The sequence below is a fragment of the Natator depressus genome, chromosome 3 (genome assembly GCF_965152275.1).
Source record: "Natator depressus isolate rNatDep1 chromosome 3, rNatDep2.hap1, whole genome shotgun sequence".
In the NCBI taxonomy this organism is placed as follows: Eukaryota; Metazoa; Chordata; order Testudines; family Cheloniidae; genus Natator; species Natator depressus.
The window spans coordinates 191,153,818-191,167,014 of NC_134236.1; the positions used below are offsets into that span (position 1 = coordinate 191,153,818).

Genomic DNA, 13,197 nt, shown 5'->3' on the forward strand with positions numbered 1-13,197 from the left:
GCCAATTGAAAACAGGGCCTTAATGGGAAACATTAGGCCAACAAACTACAAGCTTCACTTAAATAAGCTCAGCATAATTTAGTCAGTTTGTAGAACCAGCCATTTAAACATAAATTGACAGTATCATCAATGTACACTGACTGGAAAAAAAGATACACTAGAATTGATTTGGGGACATAATTTGAAATTTAGCATAAATTTTAAAAAATGGGTTTTCCCCAAGTGATTTAGACAGTTTTCAAAATTAGCAATTTACACCAGGAATGTCAGAGAAATAAGTGCAATTATAAAGTGAAGACATCCACTATTAACAGCCTGGTAAAACTTAATACGATAGTGTAGGATAGCTGAATAACAAACTAATAAAAATAACTGGTTTAACAAAGACTTCCTATTGAACTGAGAATGATTTGATCTGCCATAAAAAAAGTTGTTCAATGTTACTTTTTCTTTATTTAGCATGGAATATGTTACACCTTTGCAAAACTATAAACCTCCTTAAGGTAGGTCGACAATCCTTATTTTTTTGCAAGCATAGAAAGATATTCATGAGGAATGTTAATAGCTACATTCAAACCCATTAATCCTCCCTCTGACAATATGAGCTGCTAAGAAGTTGGAAAAGAGACGTTTAAAAAAAAAAGTCTTCAGTTAAACCACAATATAATCCCAGACTTTATGATTTGACTTCATCAACTAAGAAGTCGAAAGCAGAACAATGTGTATCAAAAGAAAATGAAGCTGTTGCTCATTTTTTCCTCATTAAAAATCTGTTTGTAGTGTCTCAAGCACGGGTAAAGTTGGCTTTCAAAGTCATTCCCCAGCCCCCACCAATCCTGTAAACAGGTATGCTGTAAGTACTTCACATCATTTGGACAAAACTACTTTTTGGTTTTAATAAATTTTTGTGCTTCTTTCAAAAGTGTTTCAACATCTTCGTTATCTTTGTCTTCAGGATCTGGCTCCCAATCGGAATCTTCATCAGTAGGGTCATACTCCTCTTTCTCCTCGTCATCTAGAAAGCTGTCATTCAGATCATATTCATTCGGTTCACCATCATTATCGCTGTCCTCCTCCAAAACACTTTTTCCTGTACAGGGCAAAACGCAGAGAGATTAAAGTATAGACTTCAAGTGCTGAGGAAAAATCTAGATCTACGAGGTGCTTATTATAATGCAGTTAACTCAAGAGTTACAGTAATTTCACTTTTATTTTTTTTTACCAGAAATTATTACAACTATTACAAAACTATTTATGGGATTATTTAGCTGTTCTATTAATAGAATACTTTGCACTTAGTTATATTTATAGCACTTTGCACCCAATGATCACAAAGCATTTATAAATATTAAGTAATCTTCTCATCACTGTGAAACATTGTACCCCATTTGACATCATGTACCCCATGTTCACCAATTTATATGATTATGATATATTTTGTACAAAGTATGCCTTGTATCATTTGAAAACTCATAATCCACTGAACGTAATTGTCCTGTTAAAATGTGTGTATAACTGGATATGGAGCTACAAGATCTTGCTATATGATTGTTACTGAAATATGCTGTAGTTCTGGGTAACGCCCTCAGTCCATTTTCTCAAAGACAAAGGCACCCTGGCAGGCCAGCTGGGTGCTAAAAGCTAGGTGCTAAGATCGGAGATTCACCAGCAGGGGAGTTGTAAACAAGAAATTTACAGTTCATCTGAAGGACAGCTGGCAGCTCACATATGCCATGGAACTGCCTGACCTCATGACCCAGGAAAGACTTTTCCAGTACAAAGGGTTAGAGCATAAGAAGTGGGGAAAATGCCTCTAGATACCTCTCCTTCGCCATCTCTACTCACAGCAGCAAGATTGCTTGAAAGACAAAGGTGCACCACTGAACTGGGGGAGTGATCCTGGCCTGGAGGTTTTTCCAGCCAGTAAAGTCTGCTGAAAGCTTGTGGGTGAGAGAAACTTTTTTGCTTTTAAACTTATTGGCCTTGGTAAAGTTTAGGAATTAGCTTGTGTGTTTATCCTTTTATTTATTTTGTAACTGATTCTAACTCATATACCTTATCATTTATAATCACTTTAAATCTTTCTCTAGTTAATAAACTTGTTTTACTGTTTTATCTAAACCAGCACGTTTGATTGACTCTCTACTCAGGTCAACTGGGCTGGTGCATATTCATTACCCTTTGTTGGAATGGCAGACTAATTTATGAGCTTGTACAGTCCAGTGGGCTACTGAACAAGACGCACATCTCTTAGGGGGCAAGGCCGGGATTGAGGGATAAGTGGGTGTCACCCTGTATCTATTCATGGATGGCTGGGCATACCATTCATGCATTCAGCTGGGAGTGTTTTAACATGCTGGTGGCTGTGAATGAACAGAGCCTAGAGGGTTTGGTGTTCCCACTAGCAAAGCAGTGTAAAAGGCGTCCCAGTCTAGAGAGATAAGGGGACACAGCAGTTCAAGTTGCACCCTGGGGATTGTCACAACCACCACTATAAAATATTACTTTCATTTTTCAGATGGGTGAACTATGGCACAGGGAAGTTAAAAGACTTGCTGGAAGACACACAGCAATCTGTGGAGGAGACAAGAGTACAATCCAAGAAAACCTAGTCCACAGTCCTCTGGATCTAACTACTTGCTTTGGACAATCCAGTTATGATGTGTGTGCCTAGAAAGGAATCAAATACTTGCCAACTCTGCCAATCTGGGCTGTAATCTACCATCTTGCTTGCTGTTTTACCACCTACCATCAGCTCTAAAAGGAGCAACTAATCATTTCCACCCAACCCCACTAACTTCACTGCTGAAAATGGTATTGTTTGTTACAAAAGTCACTGACGGCCTATGGAGCAGCAGATTCATAAGGGAACAGATAAGTGGCAGGTGTCCTAAATATGGTAAAAACAAAATCCCCACCATTTCAAACAAAATAATTAGAAAAGGTGTGAAAATACAGTAAAGTTGCAAGACAAAGGAAGAAAAATTGGAAATAAGGAGACATACAGGATTGAACAAACGGGAGGGTGGAGAAGAAGAAAAAAGGAAAGCAGCAGAAAACTGAAGAAAAGAATATATTGATTCCACTGTGTCCCTCTCTTTGAAAGGATCGAGTCTTCTCATGAGAGTGATTTTCATAAGTACCTGCAGCTCCCAATGATTTTAGTAAGAGCTGGAGGTGCTCAAGAACTTCTGAAAAGTCTCCCACAATTGTCCATTAACCATCTCCCACCCTGCCCAGTTAAGAAAAAAAACCCAACTACCTGCTTCAAGAGTATTTGGCAAGAACGAAAATACAGGTTGATGATTATATGATACTGGACCTATTATAGACCACATTCTGGACCTCTTAAGCCTGTTGAATAGCACCTTACTCATCAAGTAGCCCTATTGAAATATATGGGATCTTTGGAGAGTAGTGTATTGTTCAATGTGAGTAAAGATGGCAGATTGGCCCTCTTGGGTATGGTAAGCCCAGAACCTTAAAAAAAATCCCCCTTCACTTCCAGAGCACTACTTGTATCATCTTTAAGTGAACTGTTGTGTGGAGCTGCTGGTTATTTTCATCAGCCTGTTGATATTCTGCCACTGTCCTACAAATAGTTAAAATGGTACCAAAAAAAAAAAAAGAAGCCACATTTTTTCTTGCTTCATTTTCAGACTCCAGCAAAGAACAGCGTAGGTGTTTTTATTGTTCCTTACGAAGTTTACTCAATCCCATGGCTCTTAAGGCAGCTTATTAAGCAAGCAGTTCTGACAAAACCGTCTCTTGTAGTGGCACCACATTTATCAAGATGACCTTGAGGCTCTTTTATTTAAAATGTGTTTACACAAAAGAAGCTCCAAGAGGATGCAGCACATCCTCTTTAAAAATCTATTCTTGGGAACTAGATAATTTGCTTGCTAGAGATACGAAAGCTCTTCGTAAGAGGATTCCATATAGCTGATAGCCAAAGCAGACCACTCATCTGGGTAGCTGTAGAATGGACAGGGACAAATTTTCAAAACAGTGAACAGAATCAGTGACTACATGAAGCCTTATTGGCCCTTTTTGCTCTGATCCTCCACCGTTCTACCCTTAGATAATGTTTCAAACCCTGGCCTCTTATTCTATATAGGCACTAAGCAATTAGCAGTCCCTCTGGTGGCAGTTAGGATAATGATTAAGAACTAAACATGTCAAATGTCATCTAGTCAGTACCCTTCTCTTGGTTGCTAGACTTTAAATATATTTATATGGAAATGTCAGCTCTACTCTGCTTAACACTGCAGCTGTGCCACACAGCATGTACTAAAGGTTAATGGAACCGTATCTGCCTGCAAGATACAGTATTCACAGCTGACAAGGACTGTCTCAAATGTGAACTTGCTGATCCTAGCCTTTTACAGGCTTTGACCTTTGGGAGCAACCACTGGAACCAGCAGATAGGACATTTTTAGAAAGAGTCAGCAAATATTAACCATTGCTGTTTGTAATATTGCAGCTGTATTAGTCCCAGGGTATGAGAGAGACAAGACAAGCGAGGTAATATCTTTTACTGGACCAATTAGCAGGTGCAAGGGACAAGCTTTTGAGCTTCACAGCAACAGCAGTTGATCGAATAACTTGCTCACCCACCTAGTCTCCAGCAACAATTAAGAGCACTTTAATTAATCTAAGTTATCTAAAATAAACAGGAAGAAAGACACATATGAGCACAAAGAAACAAAATGTGAGTTTACTCTCACTGAAAGTGCCTTGCATCTTTAATATGTAGACTCTCTAAAATAACTGAGTTATACCATCACCCTGCCACAGATATTCATGTTCAGCTGGCCACCTGCCTGTGTACACACACATACCCCTGCTATAGCTGACAAGGGACACGTTACTTGAATTGTATTTCTTGTAGCTATACATGCCATAAAAAACTCACTTATTTTTAATGTAAGTGGGACTTAAAAGTATTAACTGATATGACTTCACTATGCAGATGACCCAAACTGGACTGCATGACAACTGCATTCGCTACCTCTGAAGCAGCAGTGCCAGAGGGGTGGCACCTAAAGTCAGCTGCTGTGGAACTAGATACTGTAGGCAAACATGTCTCAAAAAAGCATGGTCAGTAGGAACAGCCAGACTAAGTATTTCAGTAATAGCAGAAGTAAGCACAAATAATGTGAGGAAATCAGATCAACCACTGATGGTCTCAGAAAGATCTTCAATTAAAGCTTTTCAAAGCTACTCATGGCCTCTCGGGAAAAGACAGTTACCTTTCCGTAACTGGTGTTCTTCAAGATGTGTTGCTTATGTCCATTCCAAATTAGGTGTGTGCACCCACCACATGCACCGGTGCCAGAAGTCTCTCTCGCAGTGGTAACCGTAGGGGACCGGTTCTGGAGCCCCCTGGAGCAGCTACGCACATGCTGCATTATAAGGGGTGCTGCCAGCTCCCCACACCCTCAGTTCCTTCTTGCCGGAAACTCCGACAGTGGGGAAGGAGGGCGGGTCATGGAATGGACATGAGCAACACATCTCGAAGAACACCAGTTACAGAAAAGGTAACTGTCTTTTCTTCTTCGAGTGCTTGCTCATGTCCATTCCATATTAGGTGACTCTCAAACACTGCCAACGGAGACGGGTACGAGTTCACGGATGTGTAGATTGCAACACAGCTCTGCCGAACCCAGCGTCATCTCTGGCTTGCTGAGTGATGGCGTAATGCACCATGAACGTGTGAACTGAAGACCACGTCATGGCTCTGCAAATGTCCTGGATGGGAACATGTGCCAGGAAGGCTGCCGAGGACGCCTGAGCTCTGGTCAAGCTGGCCCTCACAATCAGTGGTGGTGGGACCTGTGCCAACTCGTAACAGGTCCGGATGCAGGAGGTGATCCAATTGGAAATCCTCTGCGAAGACACTGGAAGGTTCTTCATCCTCTCCGCTGTTGTGATGAAGAGCTGCGTCGATCTGTGGAAGGTCTTGGTATGCTCCAGATAAAATGCCAGGGCACATCTGACATCCAGGGCATGCAGCCTCCTTTCCTCACTGGTGGTGTGCGGCTTGGGACAAAACACCGGGAGGAAGATGTCCGGGTTAACATGGAAGGAAGACACCACCTTCGGCAGAAAGGCCGGATGGGGTCGCAGTTGAACTTTGTCCTTACAGAACACTGTATACAACAGTTCCGATGTCAGAGCTTTAATCTCCGACACTTGTCTTACGAATTTTATGGCTACAAGGAAAGCGACCTTCCATGACAGGTGGGAGAGGAAGCAGGAGCCCATAGGCTCAAAAAGCGGGCCTGTAATCCTAGAAAGAACCAAGTTAAGGTCCCACTGTGGGACAGGGGCTCAGGCCGGTGGGTAAAGCCTCTCGAGGCCTCTCAGGAATCGGACCGACATGTCATGTAAGAATACCGTCTGACCTTGGAGCGGCGGGTAGAAAGTGGAGATAACTGCAAGGTGCACCCTGACAGAGGACTGGGCCAGCCCCTGGTTCTTAAAATGGAGCAGGTAATCTAAGATAGATTGTAAGGAGGAGTGCGTTGGAGAAATACTTTGCTCAGATGCCCAGTGGGAGAACCTCATCCACTTGGCCAGGTAGGCCGCTCTAGTGGAAGCCTTCCTGCTTTCCAGGAGGATTATCTGGACCTCGCTAGAGCAGCCTGCTCTTCTGAGTTTAACCACGCAACATCCACGCTGTGAGGTGGAGTGGGGCAAGACTGGGGTGTAAGAGAGGCCTGTGATCTTGCAAGAGCAGATCCAGTTGGATGGGAAGGGTCCAGGGAGAGGCCACCGCCAGGTCCCTCAGTGAGCCCAACCAATGTTGGTGTGGCGACGCCGGGGTGATCATAATAATTTGGGACTTGTCTCTCTTGATCTTTGACAGCACTCAGCTGATGAGCGGGATTGGCAGGAACACATACATCAGTCCCCCCAACCATGACAGGACGAAGGCGTCAGGGAGGGAGTCCTTGCCCAGACCCTGCAGGGAACAGAAGTGATGGCATTTCCTGTTCTGTCTGGCGGCGAACAGGTCCACTTGGGGAGTTCCCCACTTCTGGAAGAGCATCCGGGCTACCTCTGGATGGAGTGACCACTCGTGGTGAGAGAAAAAGGATCTGCTGAGGTGATCTGCCAGCATGTTCCTGACACTGGGGAGGTGATAGGCCTCCAAGTGGATTGCATGCTCGATGCAAAAATCCTACCATCGGAGAGCCTCTTGATAGAGAGCCAATGAGCATGCTCCCGCTTGCCTGTTGATGTAGAACATTGAGGCCTTACTGTCCGTCAACACTCTCACCCCCTTGCCTGCCAGGTGCGGTAGAAAGACTCTGCAGGCCAACCGTACCGCTCTGAGCTCTTTGACGTTTATGTGCAATGTCATCTCCTCCGGGGACCACATGCTCTGGATCTGGAGGTTGCCGAGATGCGCTCCCCAGCCTCGGTCCAAGGCATCCAATATCAGCTCGATGGAGTGACAAGGGCTGTCAAACGGAACTCCTTCCAGGACCAACAGTGGGTCGTCCACCATTGCAGCAAGGTAAGTATCGTCAACGGGATGGTAACGACCTTTTCCAGGTGATCTCTGGACTGGGAATAGACCATCGCCAGCCACTGCTATAAGGGCTGCATCTGGAGCCTGGCATGGCAGATGAAATACGTACATGCTGCCATGTGTCCCAGCAGGTGCAGACAAACCCTAGTCGTGGTCAGGGGGAATGCGGAGACTCCCGCGATGAGGTCCACCAATGCTTGGAACCTTTCCTGAGGCAGAAACGCTCTGGCACAGGTGGAGTCGAGCACCACTCCAATGAACTCTATCCTCTGCACTGGAACTAATGTCAACTTTTTGTCATTTACCAGCAGGCCCAGGGATCGGCATGTGGCCTGCAACACTGAGACATCCCTTTGGACTTGAGATCTGGATCGACCTTTGACCAGCTAGTCATCCAGGTACGGGAAGATCTGGATACCCCAATGCCTGAGGTAAGCCGCAACTATCGACATGCACTTGGTAAACACCCTTGGTGCTGTCGCTAGGCTGAAAGGGAGGACCACAAACTGGCAGTGGTCTGATCCCACCCTGAAGTGTAGGAAGTGCCTATATGAAAGCATGCGTCCTTCAAGTCAAGGGTGGCATACTAGTCTCCCGGATCCAAGGAGGGGGTGATGAACGGCAGGGAGACCATGCAGAACCTCAACTTCTTTAGGTATTTGTTGAGGTCTTGTAGATCCCAGATGGGCTGTAGACTGCCCTTGGCCTTTGGGATAAGAAGTACTGGGATAGAACACTTTGTTCCCATACTCACAGGGAACCTCTTGCACCGCACCCAGCTGCAACAACCCTTCTACCTCCTGCATGAGGAGACTCTCATGAGAGGGGTCCCTGAAGAGGGATGGAGAAGGGGGATAAAAACTGTACGGTATAACGCTGCACCACTGTACTGAGCACCCGCCGGTCTGAGGTTATGGTGGTCCATGCTGGGAGGAAAAAGGAAAGGTAGTTAGAGAAAGGCATGAAAGATAGATCTGGCGTATAATCTGGTAGGTCACCCTCCAGCGCACCCTCAAAAAGCCTGCTTGCTCCCCTGCTTATTGCAGGTCGAGCCTGATTGGGCTGAGGGAGGGGGTGGGTGGCTTGGGTGGCATTTGTAGCTCCTGCTCTTTTTGTGGGGCGGCTCCTGCCGGGGTTGGCTCCCTTGGCCCTGAGTTGGCTGTGGTTTGAACCGCTTATGGGCTAGACCGGGGATGTACAGACCTAGAGTTTTCAGGGTAGTGCAGGAGTCCTTGAGCGCATGCAGCTTACTATCAGTCTGTGCTGCAAACAGGGCCTGGCCATCGAAGGGAAGGTCCTGCATTGACTGCTGAGCCTCTGTCGACAGGCCAGAGAGGTGCAGCCAGGATGCCCGGTGCATGGAGATAGCCGAGGCCATGGTGCGAGCTACGGAATCCGCCGTGTCTGAAGCTACCTGGAGGGCCACCCTCATGCAGTGCCCTCCTCAAGGATCGCCTGGAATTCCTTCCTGGACCCTCTGGGAAGCGAAGCCTCAAACTTGGACATGGCCTGCCACATATTGTAATCGTAGTGGCCAAGCAGGACAAGGTGGTTGGCCACTCTCAATTGAAGGCTAGAAGATGAATAAACCTTTTGCCCAAACAGATCCAGCCTCTTCGAGTCTTTATTTTTGGGCGTAGGCTCGGGTTCCCCTTGCTTCTCCCTTTGATTAACAGCCTCAACTACAAGAGAGTTTGGGACCAAGTGGGTGTAGAGTTATTCATAGCCTTTAGCTGGCACGAAGTATTTACGTCCAGCCCTTTTTGAAATGGGAGGCAGGGAGCAGGGGGTTTGCCACAGGGCATTAATAATTTTGATACCCCTTCGTGCAGGGACAAAGCCACCCTAACAGGTGTCGTGGAAAAGACGTTGTCAAACAGGGAGTCCGATGGCTCCTCTAGCTCCTCTGCCTGGAGCCCCAGGTTGGAGGCAACCCTCTTCAATAGTTCCTGATGAGCCTTAGCATCATCTTGTGGAACTGGGTGAGGGGGACCCATGATGGCTTCGTCCAGCACCGATGAGGACGCCGCCGGTGCTGTGGGTGCTACCACATTCCCTGGTGGTCCAGCAGGCTGCTCCCTTGTCTGCTTATGGGCCTGGGCGGGGGAGGGGGTGTTTCCGCCTCCTGAGGCCTCGACGTCGCATGGGAACTCTGGGACCGTCGGCAAACCGGTGATCTATGACTCACGCTACTCGACCGGTACCAGGACCTGACCCGGGAGTGGGCCAGTCGCTGGGAGGATCTCCTCGACTGCGGGGACTGGCGAAAGTGGGTTGGTGACTGGTGGCCGCGTTCAGTGATGGTTCGCATGACCAGTTCCATGGCTGTGGGGACACTAAAGGCCAGTCTTGATGCTCTTTCCGGGGGGCGCATACCTTGGTAGGTCTGCACCTGGTTACCAGCAAGCCACACCTTGAATCTCGCTGTCGGTCCTGAGGGTCTGGAGACCAAAAAGGGCTTCGTTGAGCCTGCCTCCTAGGCGTGATGGCTCTGAGTGGGCAAGTGCTTGCGGGACGTCCCCCATGATGGAGAGCGGTGCCGCTGAGGTGGGGACACACGGTAAGATCCCAAGGGAGGTTTACCTTAGACCGGGGTACCGGTAAAGCCAGTGTGGGAGGCACTGGTAGTGACAGGATCTCCTGTGCTGCCTGCAGGGCCTCCGGTGTCAACGGGACATTTAGATGATGGAGGCCCTCGTCACTGTCTAGGGTGGCAGGCATAGTGTGGGATGGACTGGACTGCTCAACTTGAGCCGGGGCCCAACTCCCTGATGGTGGCGTCGACTCGCCCGGCACGGGTCTTGGCTCTCCTCCGGCCCTGTCCTTTTTCTTATGGGAAGTGGGGGATCATCCCCTCACGCTTCTCTTCGACTTCTTGACTGGAGCCGGGGAGGCGGATGGGTGCTGGCTCAAAAACAGTGCCAGCGGGGCACTCCACATCAATGCTGTGATGCTCGGGGCTGAGTCGGACCTCTGCTCCGGTGCCAGTGCTGACTCCATCAGGAGCACCCTGAGACGGATGTCTCTTTCCCTTTTTGTTCAGGGTTTGAAGGATTTACAGATTCACTTGTTATTACGTGTCCTTCGCCTAGACACCTCAAACAACTAGCGTACGGGTCGCCAGTGGGCATAGGCCACTTATAATGATCGCAGGGCTTAAAGCCTGGGGACCGGGGCATGTCCCTTCCTGAGGCTGAGTCCTGTCTGGGACCGCTAACTAGAACTAACACTAAGAGAATTATTAACTCGTTTACAACTATTTTACAGGAAAACGTTCGGAAGAAACACTGAACGAAACGCAATGCTAGCCAAAGCAGCAAACGTTCCAGCACCATCACTGGCGGCAAGAAGAAACTGAGGGTGGGGGGGGAGCCGGCAGCGCCCCTTATACCGTGGCATGTGCGTGCTGCTCCAGGGGGCGCCAGAGCCGGTCCCCTATGGATACCACTGAGAGAAAAACTTCCAACACCGGTGCATGTGGCGAGAACACACACCTAATATGGAATGGACATGAGCAACCACTCGAAGAAGAACTAGGGTTTCCATCCATTCTAAAATACATTCAACAATCCCAATCTGACAGTTTAGTTTACAGGTCAATTAAAGAATCTTGCATTTGTTTTGCGCTTCATTCTGTGGTGATATAGTGTCATCTCATTCATGCAAAAGAGAGATTTTACTGTGTGCCAACTCAGAACCTGGATTCAGATGGGAAAGATGTGTCTAATTCTGCCCTCAGTCATACAAATGTAACCTGCACCAAAATCCTAATAGGAATCGTATGTACATATCCTCCGGGCAGATATTTGGCTCTAAGTAGAGCGGATCTTGGTATTTTTGTGGAGGTCAGGGAAGCAACCATTCTTGTCCACCATTTTCACAGCAGTACATGCAGGACCACTGCTAAGGCTTTAAAGGAGCATTTGTGAAAAGATCTGGCATACACCTCAGATTCACAGTGTCATCAGTGGCTCACATTTTACATACAAAGCGTGCACATGCCAGTGATCTTTGGGTTCACCCATCCTCCTGCTGGAGAGGTAGAGCCCAGCAATGTTTTCTTTGTGTTGGCCCTTGACCCCTGACCTAACCCTGCAAAGTTTATTCTTAAAATAAAACTATAACCTATAGGTTAGGGAAAGTTAAAATGCTTAACAATGTTGATAATAAAATAATTAAAGCTGTAGTACAAGTAGGGAAAACAAATGCAAAAAATTTTGTTATAGGCTTTGCAAAAATTCTAAGACCTAGACAATTAGCCTAATATGCTTGATGTAGGGATGTAAGATTTTGCAATATGCACCTTGTGATAAACAAATAAACCACAAAAGGGAAATTTAAGCTTGAAATAATGGATTCTGATTTAGTTGGCGATTGGTCCTGCTTTGAGCAGGGGGTTGGACTAGATGACCTCCTGAGGTCCCTTCCAACCCAGATATTCTATGATTTTCAGTATCTGTATTAATGTGTTGGAAATATTGGGAAATATATGATTCCAATAGCTTATGCTAGCAACCAGAACCTTAATTATCGTCCCTCGGAATGACAAATATGGATGGAGACCAAGATCTACATCAAATATAGTCCTAAATGTGCGGGGATGTAAGGGAAAAAGGTATAAAAAGGTGGTCATACCAACCCCTAGTTGGGACATCAGAATGACAGGATGGTGAAAACCTGCAACCTCATTCCTACTTACGGTGCTTCTCCATTTACTTTTCCTTCCATCTGCTCCTTCTCTGATATGTCTGATGGTCTCCGTCGGTTGAGAGAATACACATTGCAGGGGATTTGTCTGCTACATTTATATTGCTTTTCTGTTACTTTGATTTTACTTGTATGTATTTAAATACCAAATAAAATCCTCGCGTCTGTGTGATTCACCAGTCTCATTTCCTATAATAAATTTATATAGCCGCCTGAGTAAAAGATCCTGTTATTAGTGACTTTTGAATTTTGCACTTGACATTAATCAAAGACTACATTTGAAATACATTAACCAATTGCAGTTGTGAGGGTTACATTTACTCTCTCACCAATGTTTGGAAACTATTCCATAATTTGATAAACTCTATAGTGAACATTTCTATGGAAAATGATCTGCTCTCTTTTCTCAAAGATCTGTTGACAGAGCAAAACCCACAGAACTATTGGGAGGTAACATGAAATCCATTTCAGTCTGCTATGTTCGAGTGGGAGCCCTCTAGAAAAGTAAACTGCTAAAGAACTGGTGAGCTCAGGCCACTGGGAATTTTTAGGGTGCACGTAGCCAGATTTTCAAAAAAGTGCTCAAATCCCATTGACACCTGAGCACTTTTAAAAAACTTTTAATGTTACAGCCTATGACATCTTAGTAAAATAACTAGACTCCATAAAATGAACTTTTGGCCAGTGAAGCAGCAGTATCAACATGCTAAGAGATTGGGACTAAATGGGTCTTGAGGGGAGATAAAAGTGCAACAACTGAGATGGGGAAAATAAATGCAACTTCCCTGTTCCACTTGCTGCTTGACCATACAGTAGTACCAGTAATTGTTAAATAATTGCTTTGACAGATAAACACTGACACAAAGAAAACTAGCTTCATTAAGTAGCAGAGGAGACCAGCACTCCATGACAATACTAGACAGTCAGCTGAGTAATAAAGTAATATCAGG

General features: G+C 45.9%; 1 protein-coding gene across 2 annotated transcripts in view; it reads right to left on the reverse strand.

The window, feature by feature from the left end:
- Positions 1–337: 337 nt before the first annotated feature.
- Positions 338–13,197, reverse strand: part of APLF (aprataxin and PNKP like factor) — a 90,986-nt gene continuing 78,126 nt past the window's right edge. The window contains exon 11 of one of the 2 annotated variants that reach the window (XM_074949538.1): positions 338–1,090. In XM_074949538.1, coding sequence (XP_074805639.1) covers positions 882–1,090 — 209 coding nt within the window. In that variant the 3' untranslated portion in view covers positions 338–881. The remainder of the gene's footprint in view (positions 1,091–13,197) is intronic. The other variant, XM_074949539.1, reaches the window with a different exon arrangement.